Source organism: Sorex fumeus, unplaced genomic scaffold (assembly GCF_029834395.1).
Source record: "Sorex fumeus unplaced genomic scaffold, SorFum_2.1 ptg000002l, whole genome shotgun sequence".
NCBI lineage: Eukaryota > Metazoa > Chordata > Mammalia > Eulipotyphla > Soricidae > Sorex > Sorex fumeus.
Genome location: NW_026606059.1, coordinates 56,504,429 through 56,528,503, shown reverse-complemented (window position 1 = coordinate 56,528,503; position 24,075 = coordinate 56,504,429). Strand labels below are relative to the sequence as shown.

At 53.9% G+C, this 24,075-nt stretch overlaps 1 protein-coding gene across 7 annotated transcripts in view; it reads right to left on the bottom strand.

The window, feature by feature from the left end:
* Positions 1-20,614, bottom strand: part of MTSS1 (MTSS I-BAR domain containing 1) — a 145,258-nt gene extending 124,644 nt beyond the window's left edge. For 4 of the 7 annotated variants that reach the window (XM_056135819.1, XM_056135993.1, XM_056136128.1 and 1 more), the window contains exon 1: positions 19,406-19,634. In XM_056135819.1, coding sequence (XP_055991794.1) covers positions 19,406-19,477 — 72 coding nt within the window. In that variant the 5' untranslated portion in view covers positions 19,478-19,634. Of the gene's footprint in view, positions 1-19,405; positions 19,931-20,598 lie in introns of those variants that run through there. The other 3 variants (XM_056135906.1, XM_056136205.1, XM_056136077.1) reach the window with 2 other exon arrangements.
* Between the last annotated feature and the right edge of the window lie 3,461 nt (positions 20,615-24,075).

The following is a 24,075-nucleotide window of genomic DNA, read 5'->3' as shown; positions in this document are numbered from 1 at the left end:
TAGGGAGCGTGGGGGGAGCCAGGCCCCCAGCAGCAACCCCTCCTGCTTCTCAGCACCCCCTTGAGTGAGTTCAGACTCCAGGCACATGAGAAGTGAAGCTTCTGGAGGAACCAGGCCCCTTCTCTATTCTTTTGTGTTTTAGTCCCACACCTGGCAGTGCTCAGGGCTGACTCCTGGCTCTGTGCTCAGGGATCACTCCCGGCAGGCTCGGGAGATCATATGGGATGCCAGGGATCTAACCCAGTTTGGTGGCGTGCAAGGCCACCCCAAGCACCCTATTCCCTGTGTCATCGTTCTGGCGCCAAGAACCAGGCCCCTTCTGGTGGGGGAGGAGTGGGCCTCAAGACATCTGGGCCTCAAGGCCGGGCCAGAATCTGTGCTGGGTGAGGTGATGGACAGGTCCCGTGAATGCCTGTCACAGCTTTGTCCCCCAAACCACCCTTCCCTGGGAGATGAAGGACTCCTAAGATCCTCAGATGAAAGGCACCGAGGAAGCCCATCCATCATAAAACCCATTCCCGGGCTTTTATTCTCTGATTGGGGCTTGCCTAATCCACTAATTATCCCTGTCCGTCAAGTGGATGACAGCCTTGGGGCTAATCAATGGTTGCTTCCTCGCACTCACGCCCACCCTCAGCCACTTGCCCCGGCTCACCAGGCAATAAATATGCCAATGAAAAGGAAGACTGCACCACAAAAGGTGCCCCCTCCAGCCAGCCCCCCCTGGCGCAGGCCAAAGGCTCCATTTGTAACCCTAATTACAGCAAGGTTCCCCCCCCACCCCCGTGTCTCCCGGTTCCATGTCCAGAATTTCTGCTTTCCGACAAAAGGTGTCGAGTATTGGAATAAAAGCAAGACCCAAACAAATCGTGTCCACCGTGTCTTCCAAGCAGCACTGTGTCGGTCTCTAAGCCATAAACATTCCTTTGTCTGTCCTGGGCCATCAAAAGGGGCACTCGCAGCCACCTGGGCATACCTGCAGCCACCTGGGCATAGCCACATTTAATTAGGGGCCAGGGCTGTGGCTCACTCCTTGCCTGGGCGAGCCCACGGGTTTGAACCCTTGTCACCGCCAAAATTTAAAAAAAAAAAATACGTGGAATGTCATGAGCGACACTGAGATGGAAACCTCCGACGCCGTGCGGGCGGTTCAGCAGCTGACCTAGGAAGAGACCAGCCCGCACGGAGGGGCCAGTCGGGCCTGCAGGACCAAAGTCACCGCATCCTTGGGGCTTCTCCCACTGCAACTACTCGTCCGCGGCTATTTTTTACCTTCTGCAAAATTAGTGTGTCTCCCTCCCATGGCCTACATACCTTAGAAAATGAAATCCCACTTCTTTTTTTTATTTTTTTAGCTGGGGAGGAGGGGCGGGGCCCTTGATGGAGCAGAAGGAGCAGGGCTCCGGGGGAGTCAGCGGGACTGGGGCAGGACCAGGCGACTTCTCCCAGGTGAAGTGAGACCCGGCCCCCTCGCCCCACCTCCCCACCCACCCCTCCTTTGCCATTCCCCCCATGCATCTCATCTCCTCCAATTGTCACCGCTGCTTTATTATTTCATATCGTTCCAGAGACAGAGATGGGGGGGATGGGGTGGCAGGGGCCAAGACCTACTTTCCAGGCCAGCCAGCGCCCACCCAGGGGAACAAGTTTGCAAAAGCCCAAGCCTGCCACCTGCCAAGCACCATTTTTTCCCCCTCAGTGGTGATGAACACCCCATCCCTGTAAAAGGCTCTCCCGACAGCCCCACACTGAACACCTCCCTTAGAACCTGGAACTGCCTCTGCCCTGGGAAGAGCCAGGAGCACCTTTCTGGGTGCAGTCATTGGCCTGAGGCTAAAGGGAGGTCTGCCCTCAGACCCAGCCCCCCTTCTTTTTCCTTTTTTATTTTTTTTCTTGGGCTGGAGCGATAGCACAGCGGGTAGGGCATTTGCCTTGCAAGCGGCCAACATGGTCGACCCGAGTTCAATTCCTCCACTCCTCTCGGAGAGCCCGGCAAGCTACCAAGAGTATCTCGCCCACAGGGCAAAGCCTGGCAAGCTACCCGTGAGGTATTCGATATGCCAAACACAGTAACAATTGTCACAAAGGAGACATTACTGGGCCCGCTCGAGCAAATCGATGAACAACGGGAGGACAGTGACAGTAATTCTTTTCATGGCTTTCTTACCTACACACTGGTAAGGAAAGTCGGTTGCATAGAAGCACCCCCAGAATAATAAGCATGTATGATCTGTCCCCGTGAAAACTTCCATCCCACTCTACGGAGTCCAAAGCTCCAGCTCCATCAGTTCGTTCCTCCACACACACCTGTCTATGAGACAACACACCTGAGCTGGACACAGCACTTGGTGACCTACACACACGAGGCCAGCTCCCAACACTGGGGGGCTGCGTGTCAAGACCCATCCCATCCTCTCTGGCATGCCTCCCCACCCAGCTCCCAACTACTCGTGCTTATTGGGGGGTGGAGGGGAGTTTGGGTCTCCCCTGACAGTGCTCAGAGATCACTCCTGACAGGGCCCATGGAGCCATATGGGGTGCCAAGGAGGGAGCACCACCCACTGGACTATCGCTCCAGTCCCTACTCACAGTTATGCAGCCGTGACTGGTGGGGAGGGAGGTGTCTGTGGCTCTGGTGGCTCTGTTCCCCTTTAAACTGTGACTTCTCCCAGGAGGGACTGTGATGGCCTTATCAGGCAAGGCTGTGAGCAACAGTCTTGCCGCCCTCTGCACACACCACCGTCCCCTGAACACACTCCCCCTCCCCCACTCAGCAGAGCCTCCTTCTCGGCACCCGTTGACCCCTGGGGGTGCAAGGAACAAGAGACAGAACATGGCTCATTCCCACAGTTGCTGCCTGGCTTACAGTGTCTTTCCACAAAGGTCTGTTCTGGGGTCTAAGGCAGTTTATCTCGAACTTTCCCCAACCATGGCCCCCTTTCAGCCCGGGTATCATTCCTGTTCTCCTCCATCCCGCCAGCTGACGCCCCCCCTCCTAAGTTTCATGCTGTACCCTCCCCCCGTTTATGTGATTTTCACCCCTTGGAATACCTGGGGAACCCCAGAGAACCACTAAGCCCCCAGGTGAGAAGTGCTGGACTAGAGGGGCCTATGGACAGTCAGTGCAGGGCCAGAGAAGGGAGCGGGCCGACTCTCAAGGCAGACCGCCCAATGTGGCACCCGCCTGCTGGGTGGTCTCTGACTTAGTCACCGGCTGCCACCCTGTCTTCATCCGTAGACGCTGCTTCTGGTGGTCCAGCCTCAAAGGACGGTAATGAGAGTAAATGAGAGAGTCCACGTGTTCTCGGAGGCTGGCTGGCCTTTTTTTTTTTTTTAAGGAGCACCATAAAAGCAGGTGAGTGCGGCTGCAGTGAGCTGGCCATGCTGAATCAGATATTTAATGAGCACCTACTACGCGTCGGCACCAAGCAGGGCGCAGACCGGGCAGGGCTAAAGAGGCCTAAGTGTGAAGGGATCAGGGCTGACCGGTCGGTCAGAAGGCTGAGAGGAAGCCAGAGATGCCCCGGCTTTCAGAGAGGCTCACACTCTAAATATAAGGGACTGGAGAAGGTTGGGTGTGCTTGGCAGGGTGATGACTTTACCTAATAGGAAGGCAGGAAAAAGCAGAATGAGCCAAGGAAGATATAGAAGATGAGGCCTGTTTTTGACGTCATTTTCTCCCCCAGGACATGCCCCAGGCGAGGGTGGTTGAGGGGAACTGGGGGTGAGCAGAGAGGGAGTTCCTACTCATTCACCAACCACCCCACCCAGGAAATAAAAGCTTATGGGTTCGGGAAATGGAAATCCCGTCACCAACTCAATCCATTCAGAGGAAGGATTACTCAGGCCTGAGCCCCAGCCCCAGCGCTATGTGAACACCACCTCAGAGGCGGCACCCAGAAATCTCCCTGGAAACCCTCCCCAGAGGATGTCAGGGTCTAGGCAGGAGCTAAGAGCCTTGGAGGTGGTTGGCCTCAGTCATTTCCCCAGGCCTGGGTCTGTGTCAGGCTCCGTCATGACAGGTAAACTCAGAAAAGGACCTAATCGGCGCTTTCTGGAAGGGACTGTGCAATGGGCCCTGAACCCAAGGTACCTTTGACCCACGATAAGGCCTGCCAGGAAAAACATCAATGGCAACCCATGTCCAGCTATCACAATAGATCCACTGCAGAGTGGCTTAAAAAATTAGACTCACAGGGCCTGAGTGAGTACAGCAGGTAGGGCGCCTGTAGCCGGTTTCAGATAGGCATCCCATCTGGGTTCTGTCCCTAACATCTGCCCCATGGTCCTCACCACCACTCCAGGACATTTCCACAAAAGTCTGTTCTGGGGTCTAAGGCAGTTTATCTCAACCTTTCCCCAATCATGGGCCCTTTCAGCCCTGGTATCATTCCTGTGCTCCCCTCTCCCACCAGCTGACACCCGCCAGGAGGGATCCCTGAGCGCAGAGCCAGGAGTAAGGCCTGAGCAGCACCAGTGTGGCTCAGGAAAATTAAACGCACACACACACACACACACACACAAACACACACGAGTGCCAGTTCAACAGGCCGGAGGGCATGCTCTGGCCCAGGCTCAATCCCTGAGCACCACCAGGAGCAGCCACCACAAGCACTACTGGGTGCAACCCACCCCATCTCCAAATATAAAAAAAAAAAATTGAAGTCAAAGTGGAGGCAGCCTGATCAAGTGCTCCATGGGCTCAGGCCCGGCACTTGCTCCCAGGGATGTGTCCACGCTCCAACTGCCAGGACAGGCTCTCTCTAAGGCACTTAATTCACAAGCCGGCGCTCAAATGCGAGGTAAATGATGGCATCCGCCCCGTGGTCCTCACCACCATCCCAATACAACAGCAAGAAGGACCAGGAAGGGGAGGGCCCCCACTTACTGCTGTACCCAAGGCTTTACAGGAAGCCCAGCACACAGTGGGTGCACAAAGGCCAATGGGAACTACGGACAGCGGGACACTGAACAGTCTTTAAAACTGTGGGCTGCAGGATGAGAGATGCATGCTGAAAGTAGACTCTAGACCGAACATGATTGCCACTCAATGCCTCTTTTGCAAACCACAGCACCCAAAAGAAGAGAGAGAACAAAAGGGAGTGCCCTGCCACTGAGGCAGAGTGGGATGGGGGTGGAAGGGATACTGGGATCAGTGGTGGTGGAGAATGGGCTCTGGTGGAGAGACGGGATCATTGTATAACTGAAACCCAAGCACAACAATTTGTAAGTCTACAACTATACCTCATGGTGTTTCACTAATAAAAATTAAAAAATAAAAAAAAATATTTTAAAAAATAAATAAAACTGTGGGCTGTACAAAAGCAGAGGGAAAGTATGGGGGAAATTGTCTGCCATGGAGGCAGGGGCACGGCTGGAAAGAGTGGTGGTGGAGAATGTGCACTGGTGGAGGGATGGGTGTTTGATCACCGTATGACTGAAACTCAAACACGAAAGCTTTGTAACTATCTCACAGTGATTCAATAATAAAAAAATTAAAAAATAAAAATAAACCTGTGGGCTGTAATCACTTACAAGGAGAGGCAGGGGGAGGGAAAGAAAGCATTCCTCGCACATTGAGGCGAGAGCCTCTGTCTGGAACACGTGTCTACAGCCCACTGGGCAACCCAGCGGTTATGAACGACTTTGCTTCCGACTTCGATGAGGTTTCTGAGTTTTTCTTCCATTGACTTTAAATCCCTTACATAACCATTAGGAGTAATCCCTCATGCAATGCTCTCAAAACACTGGCTATTTTTTTTTTTTAAGGAAAAAGCTTCCTCCTCCAGTGACTTAATTAGGGTGTCCCTAATTAAGACCAGCTCCACATCAAAGAGGCCAGGTTCCAGGGGAGCCGGCTCCAGGTCTACTTCTGGGTGCAGGGGGATCTCGGTCCCCCCCACCCCACAGCACCGATCCCTCCAGGAGCCGCCGGGTATACAGAGCCCCAGGTCTGGCTAGGGGCTGCCTCCTGGCTCTGCTCCCCACTACTTGCTTCCTCTTGGGGTGTCTCATCCAATGACTCAGGGCCCGGATCACATCCTGCAGGCGCGCTGGCTTTGAAGGTTCAGTAAACAATCACTTCAAAACAAAGAGGGGCCATTAGAGCGAACTCAAAGACTTCCTTAATAGCCAGGCTTCGGCTCAGCTGAGAGCAGGCCCCAGCCAGGCCTGGGACCCAGCAGGGCCTGTGCTGCACACCTACGCCCTTTCCTGTTTTGCACTGTCTCGTGCAGGGGTGCACAAGTCTTCCTCGGGGGTCTCTCCAGCCCAAACTCATGTGGGCCCACAGATCAAGCAAGCAGCTGTCACCCTGAAGGCCCCACTCGCAACATACCTCCCCTGCAGCTGACAAGCCAGCCCCCAGCCGGTCCTGTCTCTGGCCCGTCAAGCCCCCCCAACTCAAAAATAAGAACCAGGGCAACCCCTGGGCTTATGGGAGCCGCTCACTGGGAGAAGAGCCCAGGGTCCTCTGCTTTATCTGATTCCTCCTGAGTCCTAAAGACAAAAACAGAAAAAAAACAAAAAAAATCAAAACGACGTGCTACGTGCTGGAGCCATAGCACAGCAGGTAGGGCATTTGCCTTGCATGCGGCAACCCAGGTTCGATTCCTCTGTTCCCCTCGGAGAGGCCGGCAAGCTACCGAGAGTATCCCGCCCACATGGCAGAGCCTGGCAAGCTCCCCGTGGCGTATTCGATATGCTAAAAACAGTAACAACAAGTCTCACAATGGAGACGTCACTGGTGCCCGCTCAAGCAAACCGATGAACAACGCGAGGACAGTGCTACAATGCTATAGATGTGCTAAATGTACTTAACTGAGACTCTGTGAAGGAAATGCTGAAGCCGGGGTGCAGGGATGCTCCTGAGCACAAACTCTGGAGTCAGAAGAGCTCAGCTCGGACCCTAGCTCTCCCCACACCCCCTGTGTCGTGATGTAAGCAGGCAAAGGGCTAAAGCTCCCGGGTCCTTGCCTCCCCACCCAGCAAATGGGCAGGATAACCCCAACTCCCACGCTGGGCAGCTGGGAGAAGTCTATCCTATTGGATCACTGCTGTCTTGAAACAAACTTAATTCCCTAAAATTCTAGCCCAAATATGACAGTTAAAAAAATAGATGCACATGAAAGTAGACTATAGACCGAACAGGATGGCCATTTAATACCTGCACTGCAAACCACAACCCCCTAAAGGAGAGAGACAGTGAAAGGGAATGTGCCTGCCACAGAGGCAAGGGCGGGAGGGAGGTGGTTGTGATGGTGGGAGGGATACCGGGACCATTGGTGGTGGAGAATGGGCACTGGCGGAGGGATGGGTACTCGATCATTGTATGACTGAAACGTTAAGCACAAAAGTTTGCAAGTCTGTAACTGTATCTCACGATGATTCATTAAAAAAAAATAAAATATTAATAATAAAAAAAAGATGTACATTCATTTTCTTTGAGAAAAAGTCGCAGAGTCTAATTGTAAAGTAGAAAAATCATGCCCAGTGGTGAGCTCTAAGTTCATGTTAAATACAATGCAATGGAGTTCTTGGCCTGGGTGCCACCTGTAGACGCTCGACTCCTTCCTCCCCCTCCCCGTGGGAGTCAGAGGCCCTGCAGAGGCCCCAGCAAAGCCCTACAGCCACCTCCAACCACCTGCCTCGTCCCCTTCCTTCAGGGAGAGAGTTCGGGGCAAGGTCCGGGTCCCCAGGCGTGCCCCTCTCACCCAGACAGTGCCTGGCACACAGCGGGCGTGTCAGGGTGATTTGCTGATTGTGTCTGGTGCCAGATCTCTCAGAAGATTTCTGCTGAAAACTGAACAGCATGTCACTTTCCTTTTGATTCCGTTCCGCAAGCAGAGAGAGCAGGGCCTGGACTTCCTTAGACACCTGAGGGCATTCAGCTACCTGCAGGAAACTGCTAGCCACCAAAAGGCCAGTGAGCCCAGTGACACGGCGTTCTATTCAGTGCTCACTGCCGCGGAACCCTGGGCATGCACTTTCCTGGGACCCTCAATGACACTGCGAGAGAAGTGATTACCCCCTCCCCGACCCCCCACACTACACCCCTTCCCCACTCCCCCTTCACACCATGAAGCAGAAAAGAAAACTGAGCCTTGAGGGCCTTGCTGGAGTCACAGGCCTAGGATAGGGCAGGGTCAGGCTTCAATGTCAAGGGCAGTTACTTAAGGCAGAAAGAAAAAAATCACAAAGAGGTCAAGAAGTCAATAAAGCAGGCAGAAAAATGCCTGCAGGAGGGCCCGGGGTGGCACTCAGTGGCAGAGCACTTGCCTGCGTGAGGCCCTAGGGTTGGGGGGTGGGGGGTGGGCAGCAAAAGAATCCTAAAGAGACAGATGTCTTCCAAGTTGCAGCGTCACCCACCCCCGCACGATCCCGGCAGATGGGCAGCTGATGAGAAGCAGCTGGCCCGTCAGGAAGGCCATACACACAGGACCTCCCTGGCCCTCTTCAGCTTGAGGACCAACCCACGCTGTCCTGGGATGAGCAGAATAAACCAGGAGCACAGGGTGCGTTCTAAGAGGCTCAGGGTCCAGTTGGTGGTGGTGGTGGGGGTGGGGGCATACCACTCAGAACCACCTCAAGGGCAAGGCTGCCAACCTGACTTCAGCAGCGAGGAGGAAGCCCCAGCTGGCCGAGTCTTGGGAGGGGATGGGACACTTTGTGACACACAAAGACACCAATAGGGTCTTTCCAAAGAGACACCCCAACCCTGTGGAGAGAGAAAGAAAGGACTTTGCAAAAGCAGCTGCTCTTGCCAATGGTGGAGGGAAGAAGACAGTGAGTGGTGGTGGGACTGGCATTGGAGTACTGAATGCCTGTAACAAGTCATCACGAACAACTTTGTAAATCACAGCGTTTAAATAAAGGAGGGGGGGAGATTTCTGTTTTTGTTTTGTTTTATGAAAAAAAAAAGTCACCCCTAGAGCTGGATAGCTCAGATGGTAGGGCATTTGCCTTGTACGCAGCTGAACCAGGTTCAATCCCTGGCAATCCATATGGTCCTCTAGGACCTGCCAGGAATAATTACTGAGTGAAGAGCCAGGAGTAACCCCTGAGCATAGCCAGATACGGCCCAAAATCAAAACAACCCCCCCAAAAAAGCAGCTTTTGATTGTTCTGACTTCACTTTCCCTCCTCTCAGCGAAGACTGGGGGGTGTAGCTATCATCATGTCCCCAGGACCCAAAAATTCAAACAAATGTCCTGGGGACCCCTGTCAGCCACCCTGTCTCGCCCCCACCCTCCCCTCTGTACACAGACAGTGGGTTTGCAAAGAGAAATGCAAACAGGCCTGTGGAGCCAGAGGAGGTTCTAATGAACTCAGGTAATTGACTCAGCAAGATTAAAAAAAAAAGAAGTCTCATTTCCTGCAACTTCAAGGGAATCTCTCCACAAGGCTGGGCACAGGTGGGTCCTGTTTGTCCTAGGAAGTGGTGGAGGTAATTAGGAGCCTGGCTGGGAGACCTCGGCGCCGTCCCCCAGTCCAACAGGCTGAAAGAAGGCTACCCCAGAGGCTGGAGAGGCAGCCAGCAGGAAGGTGCTCGCTGGCATGTGGCACCACATACACGGTCCTGCAAGCCTGACCAAGAGCAGGGAGCAAGCCCTGCGCAGAGCGGGTAAGGCCCCAAAACAAGAAGGAACGCTAACCCTTAGAAAATCCGGCAAGACCCAAGCCCCACACTAGCCAGTGCTGGAATCAACCCCCTCAGCATCTCATGGGACTCCTGAGCACTGCCCGGGCAGGGTCAAGACACAAATAGAAATAAATAAAATCATGTACACAGAATCCTCCCCACAGCCCGTGCCTTCGTTAGACCTCTAGCACAGAAGAGGAAAGTCAGAGATTAAGGAGTGAAAATGAAGGGCTGGAAACCAGGAAAGGAGTTCAAGGCAATGATACGGTCAGGAGGCAGAGAGCAGAGAGCGGGCTAGTAAGAAGCAGGGTGACTGGAAGAGCTTCGGAATGGTTCAGGAAGGGAGGAGAGGAGAGGAAGGAGAGGAAGGGGAGGGACGGAGGGAGGGAGGGAGGGTAGGAGAGAGGGGAGGAAGGAGAGGGAGGGAAGGAGGGGAGGGGAGGGGAGGGGAGGGGAGGGGAGGGGAGGGGAGGGGAGGGAAGGGAAGGGAAGGGAAAAAGTTCTATATCCAGACACAAGCAGCCTGCATTCCCAACCAGGAGTAGTCCTAACTCCCCGGTTCTCCCTCTCCTGCGCTAGCCGAGGCTGTGACTTGTCCTGGCTAACACCTCAACCCCCAGGATATTAGTCTCAGGTTGCTGACGTATTGATCGGACATAAATCAAATACAGGCAAATGTGGTGCCACAGCCTGTCAGCTGGACATGACTGACAGGTGTTCCAGCTCCAATGATGTCACGGAAATGGGACAGAGGAAATCTTGGCTGGTTAATCGGTGTGGAGAGGTGACTCCTTCATAAAAAGATCTGCAAGTATGTGTCCACACACACACAACGTAAAACATTTGCTTGTGAAACATATTTTTGCAAATGTTTAAAACTTTAAATGACATGTTTACAGCTGTTTTCTCAAAAGGGTGGGGGGGAAACTGGGTTATAAAACCAGGCCCCTCTTTTCACCCAGCGGGCAGTTTATAAAAGATTTGCATCGTCCAATAAGGTAGCCACGAGCCCCCCCCAAGGGCTGTTTCATCAAATTAAAAGTGGGAAGGGGCGATAGCACAGGGGTTAAGAGTCCTGCCTTAGACCACAACACCCAAACGGAGAGAGAGAACACAGGGGATTGCCCTGCCACAGAGACAGGGGGGGATAGGGAGATGGGGGTGGGAGGGATATTATCCATGGTGGTGAAAAACGGGCACTGGTGGAGGGACGGGTATCTGATCATTGTATAATTGAAACCCAAGCACAAAAAATTGTAAATCTACAACTGTAAAAAAAATAAATAAATAAATTAAAAAAAAAAAAAAAGTCCTGCCTTGCTTGCAGCTGACCCAGGTTCAAATCTCAGCACAACATACGGTCCCCTGAGCACTGCTGGACATGGCCCAAAATAATCATAATACAAATTTGAAATGTCTCTTCCTCCGCTGACCAAGTCACACTCCGAGAGCTCAGCTGAAACAGGTGGCCAGAGTCACAGTGGTTGACAATTTCCATCCCTGCCGACAAGCCTGTAGGACCCGACTCATACTGGAACACAGCCAAGTATCCAAGAGATGCTTTGCTGTTTTTACAGTTCCATTTAATGCTACATTTCTCCTCTCGTCATCAAGCACACCGAACAGGAAAACGTGCCACGGGATCGGTTCCCAGCATTTGTGGAGTGCAGCCACGCCCAGCTTATCCACACGGGAGCGACTCAGACTCTGACTGAGACATTTGAGGGGGTGGATATCGGGTCTAGCCTGTGGTTGGCTAAAAATCAGAATTCAGCCCGGAATCAGCACCTCAGAGGCAGGGCCGGAGAGGCAGGACAATGGGTAAAACACTCATTTAACACAGCCAACCGGGTTCCATCCTGGGCACCACATATGGTCCCCAGCACCACCAGGAGTGATCTCGGAGCACCGCTGGACGTGGCCGCCAAAGCTGAACCTTGGGGGATCAGGGGCAGCATCCACTGCTCAGTCCAGTAACCCTGGCAAAGCCGTCCCAGGCCCAATCATCCCCCTCTAGAACTCAGAACAAGCCCCATCCCGAGCAAGCAAATACCTGCACCACTGTCCAAAGTCTTCAAGGAAAAGAAAACAAATGAAGCACAGCTCAAAAGGCACTCAAAGGATTTTATTTTTCTCTCCACCAACTTAAACTTGACAGGAAGAGGTAAAACCACACTCAGAAACCAGAGCCAGGCTTGGCACTGGCCAAAACCAGCAAAGGAAGGAGTGCTGTTGGCAATCGCTGCCTGAGGCTAAGGGTTCCACAGTCTCCACCCCAACCGAAGGAAGCTCACCAAGCCCCTCCCTGGCAGGGAAGAGTCCTCCCCACAGAGCTAGGAGCTCTGCAAGGAGTCACTGAACTCTGGATGAACTTGGTTTATTCAGATAATTAGAGGGGGCTGCAGTCCTGTGGTGGTCTCCCTGCCTCAGACAGGGCTCAGCTCCCTCTGACCCACAGCAGAGACCAATCTGGCCCTCAGGCTTCTTTTCCCCAGGAGGTGAGGGAACCCCAGTGGTCTGTTATTCAAGACTGTGGATGCAAGAAGGATGTGGACATAGGTCTGCAAATCACCATGGAAGCCATTTCCGCAAAGGTGACATCCAGACCCAGCCACCAAGTTACCCAGCTCATATGCACATTTCCAGGCTGGCTCTGGGCTTGCGGCTCACACAGACAAGGTCCTGATTCCTTCCCTGGGCTCATAAATGCTTTTCTCTAGAAAAAAAACAAGCCAACCTCAGCCTACTCTCCAGCGAGGATCATCTGGCTCAGCACTCAGGGATCACTTGGGCAGTCCTTGGGGGACCACATGGGATGCCGGGGATGGAACCAACGGCAGATTCATGTAAGCCTGAGCACTGTACTATCGCTCCGCCCCCACTCAGGCATCCTTTAAAGAACTCCAGCTCAAGCATTAACTCAACCAAGGTCTGAATTTCAGTCCAGCTCACCATATAGGCTTTAGACAAATGTGCCAAAACCTCTGTCTACTCAACTGTAAAATGGGCACCAAGCCTGGCACAGAGTAGGTCCTCCAGAAAGTCACTTCCTGTCCCCATTCTCCAAAGGCCGTGAGTACTGTGATTCCAAACACACACCAGGTAGCCCGCTGGCGTACCTTAAACTGAAAAGCACCTGGGACTACTGACGGGTGGGGACAACTGGCCATACATTTTATGGGTGGGCTGCTCTGGCACTAACACGGGGTGGGTTCTGCTTAGGGATGAGGGGTATCCTTTGTTTTGCTTTGTGCCGTTGTTAGTACTGGGAAGAAACCTTCTGAAGCCTCCAGCTATTTGAGGAAGAAATCTCAGCAATCAAAATACAATGGGCTTCCTCAATGCTCAGCCAATTAATTTAGTGCCTCTCCCGGCCAGTGTGCTACTTAATAAGGCTGTATCAGCAGTGCCATCTGCAAATTTGAGTTAAACTGCTTAAGGCATCTGTCGGTTCACTTTAAGGAGCCCCAAATACTTCTTGTCTGATGTCCTAAGCAGCTAAATCTGTCCTCTGGCTTTTGTTTTGGCGTGGAGAAGAGGTATTTCTTTGTTTTTAGAGAGGTGCGGATTTTAGGGGAAAGTGTCCTCCAGGCAGTTCCCAGAAGTAATGGCAGATTCATAATGATCTCATTTTTTCCAAACCCATTTTAAACTCCGAAATGGTCTCACTAAGGAAGGAAAGTCTCTTGCCAGCACTCACCCATCCCTGGGAAGATGGAAAAAGCCTAGATGAAAATTACAGATAAAGCATTTAATGGATCAATAGGTCCAGCCTCCTCACCCTCCAAGCATTTTAACAACCTCAAATGTGCTGGCCAAATTGACAGATAACTCTTTTTTTTTGAAATATGTAAGTTTTTTCCTTTCCCCTACCCCGGATAAGCAAAAGAAAAGTTCAGAGGTTAAGAGATTAGCAGCTAAAAAGAAACTCTCAAAGTTCCAAGTTTTACTGACACTGAAAACTTGTTCACTTATTTGAAATTAAACTTTCCTGAGAATCCTGTATCTTTACATGCTTAACTCATAGCTTGGAGAGGTGGGTGCCTGGAGTCGGGCTCCATCAGGACTTAAGGAGGGCATGCTCCTCCTGAAAGAACTGATCAATCGCTGGAGGAAAATTTCCAGCCCACCCTGCCCTCCCTGCCAGCCACGGCCTAGGAGTGTTGCCTGTCTCCATCTACGGCATCACAGACTGGAATTTCAGAACACGTGAGTCCACGGCATCCGGCAAGAAGTCGAAAGCAATCTGGTTGAATAGGATGTACATGGGATTATCCCCCAAATGACTATAGCTGTAGGACTTTGGAGTCCCTGGAACCACCAATGGAGGGGGGAAATACTTTTTTTTTCCGTTTCAGGTCATACCCAGCAATGCACAGGGGTTACCCCTGGATCTGCACTCAGGAATTACTCCTTGGCGGTGCTCGGGGGACCATATGGGATGCTGGGAATCAAACCCGGGTTGGCCACATGCAAGGTAAACACCCTACCTGCTGTGCTATCACCTCAGCTCGAAAAAGTACTTTCAGTCAAGAAAAAAAAAAACCTACTCCTTCACAAAAGGGGCAAGATATGCACAGCAAAAACAGAGTTGGAACACACCCTCCGTTTCTTAACGGGCATCTCCAGGGTAGATTTCAGGCAACTGCATCTCCCCTCTCCACCAGGCTCCAACAGAGGAAGCCATAAACTCTGGGCAAACACAGCCATTTGCTAGGAGAAAGGCCAGCGTGGGGCCATCTGGACTCTCCAAGGCTGGCCCTGCCTTTGTGTGGCACCAGTGACAAAGAGGCCCATGATCCTCCAAGCTCAGGGCCACTGGGGGAGCCACCAGGGAGGGTGTTTCCACTACCATCCTAGAAAAAAAACATTTTATCGAGATGCAAAGGGTGGTCCTGAGGAGACCAGCGCTTCCTGAGGCTTGACTATAATAAACCCTTCTTTCTGGGCCACCATACTGTATTAACATTAGGTATTTGGCGAGCGGGGCGGGGGATTCCCAAGGCTGCAGCTGTCCAAAGGCAGGTCCTGCGCACCAGCTCTTCACTGCTCGGCAGGGAGGCCCTCCACACGGGAGGCCCCCAACAAACACCAAATAAGGGAACCCGGCCATTCGACAGGAACCCCAAAGTCCAAACAGAGGGAAGAAAACAACTCTGAAATCATTATCCACCTCTTGGGCCCATTACCCACATTCTTGATCTTCTGATAAGTGGGGAAAAATATCACGCATGCCTTCTGACCACAAAAGATGTCGATGGAATTCAAGAAGTCCCTTTAGCAGTTCTAATTTTAGGCCGAACTCCGGAGAGAGGATACTGGTGGCAAACGGGTGGGGGTGGCGGGGGCAGAGGCAACAAGGCCCCTATTCTGCTGGGCACAGGTGCTGGTAACAGGACACCCCTGTCTAAAGTGAAGGCGGCTAGAGAATTTAAGGTGTGATCAGGGCTTTTTTCACCCCGCTCACATTATATAACCCTGGGCACACTGTCCAAGTGCGTTCAAAGTTCTCCCTGCCTCGGACCCAACGCAGCGCCTTGAAATGCAGAATCTTGAGCAACAAAGGCCGAGGAAAATATTTGGTTTTAGCAACCAGGTTTAAAACACACACAGACACAGACAGACAGACACACACACACACACACACACACAAAGCAAGTTACTAATTAAAAGGAGGAAAACATCCACAGAGCAAACTGCCCTCGAGTTTGACCAGAATGTCCTGGTCTTCAAGGCTCTCAAAGATCACCAAATCCCACACCGGCTCCATCACATCGATCAATTCTGAAAGGACGAATAGAAAATCTTTGGGAGAGGGTGGGACGGGTTGGGTTATACCCAACATTGCTCAGGGGTTACTCCTGGCAAGGCTCAGGGGACCGTACAGGGTGCCAGGGATCAAACCCCAGTTGGCCACACCCAAGACACTTGCCTTACCAGCTATACAAACTAGCTCACTACCCAAGTTCTTTTATGCTGTACACCTGTCAGGAATCTAGTGCAGCATGTCATGTGGATCTCCAATTCTGAGAAGGGGACGGTTTGGACCATGCCTGGCAGCGTTTAGGAATCACCCCCAGTGGTGCTCAGGAACTATATGGGGTGCTGGTGATTGAACCGGGGTCAGCCACGCACAAGAAAAGTGCCTTAAAGACCTTTCTGAACTATATGGGGTGCTGGTGATTGAACTGGGGTCAGCCATGCACAAGAAAAGTGCCTTAAAGACCTTTCTGTTTGCTTTTGTGTGTGTTGGGGGGGGGGGGGGGGGTTGGCGGTGTCACCTAGGGGCAACCATCAGTTTCCTTTAAAACATGAATGGCACAAACCTCTTTGCAGGATTAAACCCACTGCGGTGAGACTCGGGGAGAGACGCCATAAAAGACGGCAGCCCCAGGGCCAGGAGTTGACCAGCTGCTCTGACGTCCACACAGCCCCTCCCAGGCTATTGCTCCCCCGGCAAACGGGCCCAGAGCCCTTCCGCCCAGCCCCATGAACCTCTGGTCCCCCTTTCCTGTGGGACCAGCTCTCCACCAGATGAGCTGATTTATGGGGCCAGGCGGAAAGGCAGGCAGTAAGCGATTTTGCACACTGCTGTTCACAGGGACCATGGCCGCTGCGGGGTGGAAGAAAGGGGAAAAACACAAGGCTTCCTCTCCTCAAGGAATCAGTAAGTCGTTTAACAGCTGCTGCTGCTGCTGCTGCTGGGGCCCAGTGGAAAAAAATAGTGAGGATGTCTACGTACTCCCCGACTCCCTCGCCCCCACCCTCTTCCCGCCAAAGAGAGTAAAATGCCCCATCCAAACAGCTGGGTGCCCAGCCCCACGGAGGATGAGCAAGAGGAGGTGGGGGTGGGGGGAAGTTCCCCACGAGAGCTCCCGCTATCTTGGGGTCCTGGGTGTTCAAAGATGGATGTCAGCCTTGAAATGCCTCCATTTTTGTTTCTTCCAAAGAGGAAACTCACTCCCTTCCTGTGCTGCTGTACATTTTAGAGAATCAAATACAGCAAAGAGGGGTGGGGGCGGTGGGGGGGGGGGGATTTCCTTACCCTGGCCCTACCCCATTGGGCTTCCAACCCTGACCGGCGTCATTCACAGGCCACAGAGAGGGGACCAGAGGCATGTGTGCCCCTTGGTGGGAGTTCCCAGGGGGAAAGGAGATAAGCAGGTCACGGGAAAGTCAGCTTTCAGACATGGAAACTGGACTTGAACTGAGGGTGCCTTGGAGTCACCACACACAGCTCATCCAACACGCCGTGTCATCCTCCTTCTCCTCCCAAGTATCTCTGCTGGCTAAGCCACAGAGAAGCCGGGATGAGGAGAACTCCCAGGCAGTATGCAACAACTGTCTTCTGCATAAACAAGTCATCAGATTCTTCTCTCTCTTCCCAGAACAGTCTGAAATCCTGCAGACACCCCACCACCACCATCGCCACCATCTCCTTTCCCGGCTATGTTCATGTCTTCCACTCCCCCTTGCTTTTGAAATCCTCCATTAACAAAACCAACACCAAAGAAAAAAAGAAAAAGAAAACCTTGTAAATAAACGTCTGCCCCACAGGATGTTGAACAAACGATACCAAAGTCAAAGGCAAAGAAGTGTAACCTCCAGCTACAGATTCCCACGCGGAAAAGGGACCTTACACTGCCATTCTGCAGAAGGAAATTCACGAACCCTGAGCACCCCCAAGACCCCCAACCAGAGGGCCCTGCAGGATGCCCACCCTCCGGGAAGCTACCTACTGGGGGCTTTGAATCAAAACTGGTGGATGTGAAGGGCCCAGCCTGTGTTCTGGATTAAGGAACAAAGAGAAAAGAAAAAAAAAATGAGAAACTTCCGATGAGAACCCTCTGAGACTGCAGTAGGCATATCCATAAGGTTGCTGGGGTCCTGGTGGCATGGAGGACCTGGAGACTTTCATTTCTCTCCTCTAAAAAACACACACAGGCAGCTTTACCTACCCCCTTCTTCCCCTGGTGATCAGAATACACCAGGTACACTTCACATGAAATCGCACTGGATTCTAAGGGAGAGCAGAATTCGAGTTACTAAAAATTACCCCCAGAAGGAGCAGGGAAGCACTCATCTTGGTCTCGAAAGAGCACTTGACAAACACTGAGGGTTGGGGAGAGGAGGGAAGGAAAGAGGGAACAGCCAGGCACATTCAAGTGGCTGGGTTAGAGGCATTCCTTCACACACAGGGTCTCTCTGAAGAGGATGGCGACGGGACAAGAATGTCCATTCCTGACAAAAGGCGCAGGCGCCAGAGTGACATATCCAAATAGGCAAGCCTAGGATGACTGCACCTTGGGGAAAAAAAAAAGTTCATCCCTGGGCCAGGAGGTGGTGGGCTGGAAATGGTGGAGAAGTAGACCCTGACAACTAAGCATGCCCTCCCCCAAGGAACCTCGAACCCTCTCCCCAGTCAAACAAAGCTCATCCCAGCTCCCAGGCAGCCACGGAGGGTGTGTGTGTGTGTGGGGGGGGGGGGGGGGGACCTGTCCACACCCACCCGTGGCACAGCTTTCCAAAGCTGCCCACTCATTTTGAAAGCCGAGCTTTTCATTAAACACCGCCTCCCCGGATCTGCTGAGGCAAACTGGAGATGGGTCAGAGCCAAAGAGAAGCTCCATAAATACACATTAAAGGAAAAAAAAAAAAAAACACCACCAAAACCTACACCTAACGCCCCCTACTCCCGCCTCCAGCCAACAACACGAGCGGGGTGCTATTTCCTTTGGATGAGTAACACAGAGCTCTGGTCCCTCTCTGCACCAAAATAATCTACGTGCAAGGATCAGGTTATCCCCAGTACCACCCTTTGCAGGAAAGATTGCCTGGGGTGGTGTTCCCCGCCCCCACCCCCGACACACACACACACACACACACACACACACACACACATACAGAGGCACGCGTGCCTGCCCAATAGTCACAATCCTCGTAAGCGACCAGCTGGAGTGCGCGCGTGCGCGTGCGTATGTGTGCGTATGTGTGCGTGTGCGTGTGTCTGTGTGTGTGTGTGTGTGTGTGTGCCCGCGCGCGCGCGCGCGCTTGCTTTGGGCGTGGAGGACTGGGAAGTGAAGCAGTTTGGGGAGACGGTGGTGGGGAGGGGGCGCCCCTGCCTTGAGCTAGGGGAAAGCGGGGTGGGGGGGGTGAGCCTGCAAGGCAGCAGCTCTGGGAACTTCTGCTCTGCTCACCACCCGGGAACGCAAGCACACCCTCCTCACCTGCTTCCCAACAGCCTAATTAATAACCTCATTTCCTTGGGTCCCCCTCCCCCCCACCCCCCGCCCGGGTCCCGCCTCCCAAGCACCGGATAAACCAAGGAGGGCAAGGAAGGCCTCGCTCAGGCTCTGCCACCCGAGGCATGGGGGGCGACGGGGTGGGGGGGGGGGGAAGCGAGGGAGCGGGCAGGCCCTCACCCCCAACCCCCGTCCCTGGGGAAATCAAGTGTCTGCTCGGCGGGTCGAACGCTCCATCCAGTGACAGACAATGGGGAAACTTGGCTCGGAGGCCCCGAGTCCCCCGACCCCATGGGCACGGGTGGCTCCCGCAACCCCTCTGCCCGCTCTCCCACCCCGACAAGGAGAGGAGGGGAGAAGGCAGGACCTCCCCCCCCCACACCCACCCAGCACCACCACCAGCACCACCGCCACCGCCACCTCCCCAGACCGGCCTCCCGTGCGGGTGAGGCCCGGCGGGCAGGTGACACCGGGCAGGGCGCTCCCGCAGGTGGCCGGCGGTGGGTGCGCCCCGCGTCCTTACCTTCATGTCGCTGATGATGGTCTGGAAGAGGCCTCCGAGCGCGCTGCATTCCTTCTCGATCACAGCCTCCATTTTCCCGGCGCCGGCGGGGACAGGACACACACACACACACACAACTCGGGGGCCGCGCTGGGGCTCTCCCCCTCCGAGCGACCCGCGTCCGCCGCGCGTCCCCTCTGCCCAGAGCCGCGGCGTGCAGCACCGCGACGAGCTCCCTAGCCCCGAAAATAAAAACACAATCACCCAAGGCCGTGGGGCGGGAAAAGTCGAGCAGCCGCGAGAAAGGAAAAAAAAAGGGGGGGGGAGGTGGGTGGGTGGAGGGCAATTCTCCTACATGCAGCCGCGCTCGGCTCCTGGCCTTAAAAATGCCCGGGGAGGACTGACAATCAGGCCGCCGCCACCACCGGTGCCCAAGACGGAACCGGCCAAGCCCATCTCGAAGCGGAGAAAAACGCCCGCTGACCCGGGACGAGCGCCATTTAGAAAGAAAAAAAAATGCAAGATTTTCGAATGTAAATTTAAAAAAAAAATTTTTGGTTTTTTAATTAGGAGAAAAATCGCCCAACAAGCAAGAGCCGGGAGGCTCACGGCGCCCGGATCTGTTGCTCGCAGCCGCGGCGGCCGCCGCCTCCTTTTCACTCCTGCGCGCCCGGCCCCGCCGCTCGCTCTGGCTCGGCTCCCGCGGACGTCCGGAGGGGCGCACGCGCGCTCGCCGCCCAGCGTCCGGCGCGGGGGCGCGGGGGGCAGGACGCGCGCTCCGAGCCTGGCGTCCGGCGCGGGGGCGCGGGACCAAGGACGCGCGCTCCGGGCCCGGCGTCCGGCGCGGGGGCGCGGGGGGCGCGGTCGGGGGGGGAGGTGGGCAGGACGCGCGCTCCGGGCCCGGCGTCCGGCGCGGGGGCGCGGTCGGGGCAGAGACGCGCGCTCCGGGCCCGGCGTCCGGCGCGGGGGGCGCAGCAGGCAGGACTCGCGCTCGCCGCCGAGGATCTGGCGCGGGGACGCGGGGGGCAGGACGCGCGCTCCCGGTCTGGCGTCCGGCGCACGCGGGCGGGGCCGGCCGCGCGTGCCCAGGAGGCGCTGGGGACGGACGCCGGCCTCCCCGGAGCCGGCGAGCGCTGCTGCAGGATTCCCACCGCCCGCCTCCCACCCCACCCCCCCCCACCACTTGGGTGCGTCTCCCTCTTCCCGGTACCCACCGAGCACCACCCGGTCCTTCTTCCTGCACCGGAGAGGGCGTGTCGGCACGCGGCGGGGAGAGCGCCCACCCGACAATGGGCCCGTGGCAGAGCGGGGCGCCCCCCGCCGCCCACCCCACCCGGGGACTGACTGGCACGGTGGCGGCACCCGTGGCGCAGGGCCCTGCGTCCAGTGAGCGCTCGGCGGGGCGCGAAAACCACGACTGGCCGGCTGGGAAAGGGGGGATGGGGGTGCTTCTGATGACGAGAGGCCGACCCGGGAGTCTCAGCACTTCCAACGCGGAGTCAGGATTGCGAACCGCCAGAAACGTGTCATTAATTACCGAGAGTTCGGGGGCGTGTCCCTCGCAGCCGATTGTGAGTTCAATCAAGTTGCAGGGTGCTTGGCGAGGTGGACTGACTCGCCTTTGCAAGAAGAGCGTTATTAGCGCTGCGGCGGACTGTGGGTCCGCGTAACTGAGCTCGTCCACCGTGACTCAGACGGTCGTTTTTCCAGGCCCCGCCAGGAGGGAGCATCGAGTGTTGGTATAACCTGGCACAGTGCCCTGGCAGGAGGCTTATCCCCCAAGGAGTCCCGCGTGCCCAGGTTGATTTGGGAACTGATGCATCATTTTCCCAGCGTCCCCCCATGCAGATTTAACCTCCGCTAGGCAAGTGGGGGAGGATCAAGTAAGCCTTTTAAAAGAGCTTAAATCTAAGCACCTAATTCCAGGCTGTTCCCTTTGACCCTTGAACTGACCATTTGAAGCGCAAAACAACCGGAGGAAAATACTTGGGGGTGGGGGGGATGGGGCTGGGAGGGGACAAAAGGAACCATGTGTATCAGATTTACTCAACAATGGGAGATGCTCTGGCTTGGAAAGTTGCAAGATCAAAGGTGCGTGGAGCAACCTATCACAGCTGCAGAAGACCCCTTTTCCCGGGGCCACTCTGCCGACTCAAAAGCACCGCCCCCCCCTTCTCTCATTCCCTGAAGAGGAGAGCAACTTCTGGAATTAACTGGAGCAGGGAGTTGCTAATCAATGGCATGAAGTCTCAATTACGCAAAATGAGTTCATTCTGGAGCTCCCAGCCCCACTTTTTGCTGATAATTAACAAGGTTGTATTCTCCCTTTTGAAATGTGTCAAGGGGCACGAGATACAGGGAGGGCTAAGGCACTTTCTTTGCTTTCAGCCCACCGGGATTTGATGGCTGAAATCACATACAGTTCTTGAATAATGCCCCCCCCCCAAAAAAAAAGCCCACAACTTTTTAATATATTAAGAGGGTAGATCTGGTATTTGGTGTTGTTAGTGTTATGAAGAAAAAATAATTTAGAGAATTACAGGCTAGGGAGCTGGCTTAACTCAGAGGGCTGGACGTGTTTTGCAGGCTGGACTTCGACAGCCAGTGGTAACAAGCCCTTCCCTATCAACAGAAAGTAAAACCCCACCCCCACACTACCGCCCCCAGCAGTGTTCCAACAAGAAAGGGCGGGAAGAGGAATGATATGCAGCTTTTTTAATAAGCCTGGGGAATGGAGAGTCTGAGCAGGAAATTGACAAGACCAGACTTACACCCTGAGGGGACCAGGATATGGTTCCATGGTAGAACATCTATGTTGCAGGACCGAAGTTTTTAGATTCAATCCCAGGACTACTCTTCCTCCCCCGACCCGACACCAAACTCCACCCCCAATAAACCAGATTTTCTCTTCCCTTCAAAACACCCAGCGCATACTAGGCAGGTGCTGAGATCTGATTAACTTGCAATTCCTCCCATGGGTACTAGCATTTTTTTCTAATAGCTCCTAGGAGGAGGAACCCAAAGGAATGAATCTCTTCTAAAGGAATTTCATCTCCTGTGATGTCTTGGCAAAGAGAGACTAGGAGGCAGTGAAGCCTTTCCAAAATAATCACGATCAGAGGGGCCAGAGAGTACCAGGGGCAGAGGGCACTTGCCTCTGCCTGCCTTCACACCTGGCAGCACTCTAGAACTACACTGCCACCCCCGACCCAGGCTCAATCCCCGGCACCCATATGACACTCAGTCTCACCAGGCATAATCCCAGAGCACAGAGCCAGGAGTAAACCCTAAACACCACTGGACATGATCCCCAAATTAAATAATAATCCCTCTGGTCCTTCTCTGTCCTGGAGATGATGAATCGGGGTGCCCACACTGTTTCCTAGCTCTATCAGCTCTAGGCGATTGAGGGGCTGCGGGTTGAGATAGCAGTGCTAAGGGTGCCATGTGGTTCTGGGGATTCAGACTGAATCTGCAGGATGAAAGGCAAGAGCCATGCTCCCTTGCCTTCCCAGGCTATTGGATCTCTGCAGCCAGCCTCTGTTTTCCCTGGGGATCCTAACTCAAGCTCTGTTTCCAAGCTTGAAACGGATGTCACCCATCAAGAGGTTGTGCCTATCACCCCGTGTGAGTCCCCTTCCTTCTTAGAAGTGGTTTTGAACTCTGAGGGCCCCTGCCTGTCCTCACACCTTGAAGCATTCTAGAATCTGCTGGGCAGGTGAGGGAGGAGGGGAAGGCTTAGTTTAGGTTTGGAAAAACTTATTTATTTTATTGATAGAGGTTCTGTGATTTACAGTGTTGCTAACGCTGGTTTCCTGCGCTCAATTCCCACACCACCATCAGCAGTGTACCCACCTCCCTCTCCCAAGGACCCCAACACCCCTCCTTTTGAACCCTTCCCACAAACTCTTTTTTGTTTTGCCTTTGGCCCCTGGTTGCTACCCTGCTATGTATCTTCAAGTTGCACATATGAGACCGTTCTGTATTTGTCCTTTTCCTTCTGACTGACTTTGTTCAGCATGATATCCTCTAGTTGCATCCATGTCACAGCAAATTGAATAATTTTATTCTTTCCTCGAGCTGTACAGTATTTCATTGTGTATCTATACCACAACCCCCTGATTTATTCATCCATTAGTTGGACATTTGGGTCATTGTTTCCGTATCTTTTTTGTTGGTGGTGGTTTGGGGCCACACACACCTGGTAATGCTCAGCTGGTACTCCTGGCTCTGCACTCAGAAATTATTCCTGGCATTGCTCAGGGGACCATATGGGATGCTGGGGATTGACCCCCGGTCAGTTGCCCTACCCACTGTACTATCGCTCTGGCACCTATGTTTATATCTTGGCTATTGTCCTAACCTCTGTGAAGGGTGGCCGTGGGGGAGATGTCCTTGCCTGGCTGCCATTCCCAGGAGTCTCGTTTAATTAGTAAAGGATGTGCCTGGGGACTGGAGCGATAGCACAGCGGGTAGGGCATTTGCCTTGCACGTGGCCGACCCGGGTTCGATTCCCAGCATCCCATATGGTTCCTGGAGCACCGACAGGAGTAATTCCTGAGTGCATGAGCCAGGAATAACCCCTGTTCATTACCGGGTGTTACGGGTATGACCCAAGAAAAGAAAAGAAAAGAAAAAAAAGGGCTGTGCTTGACCATCAGGAGGTTGTGTGTGTGTGTGTGTGTGTGTGT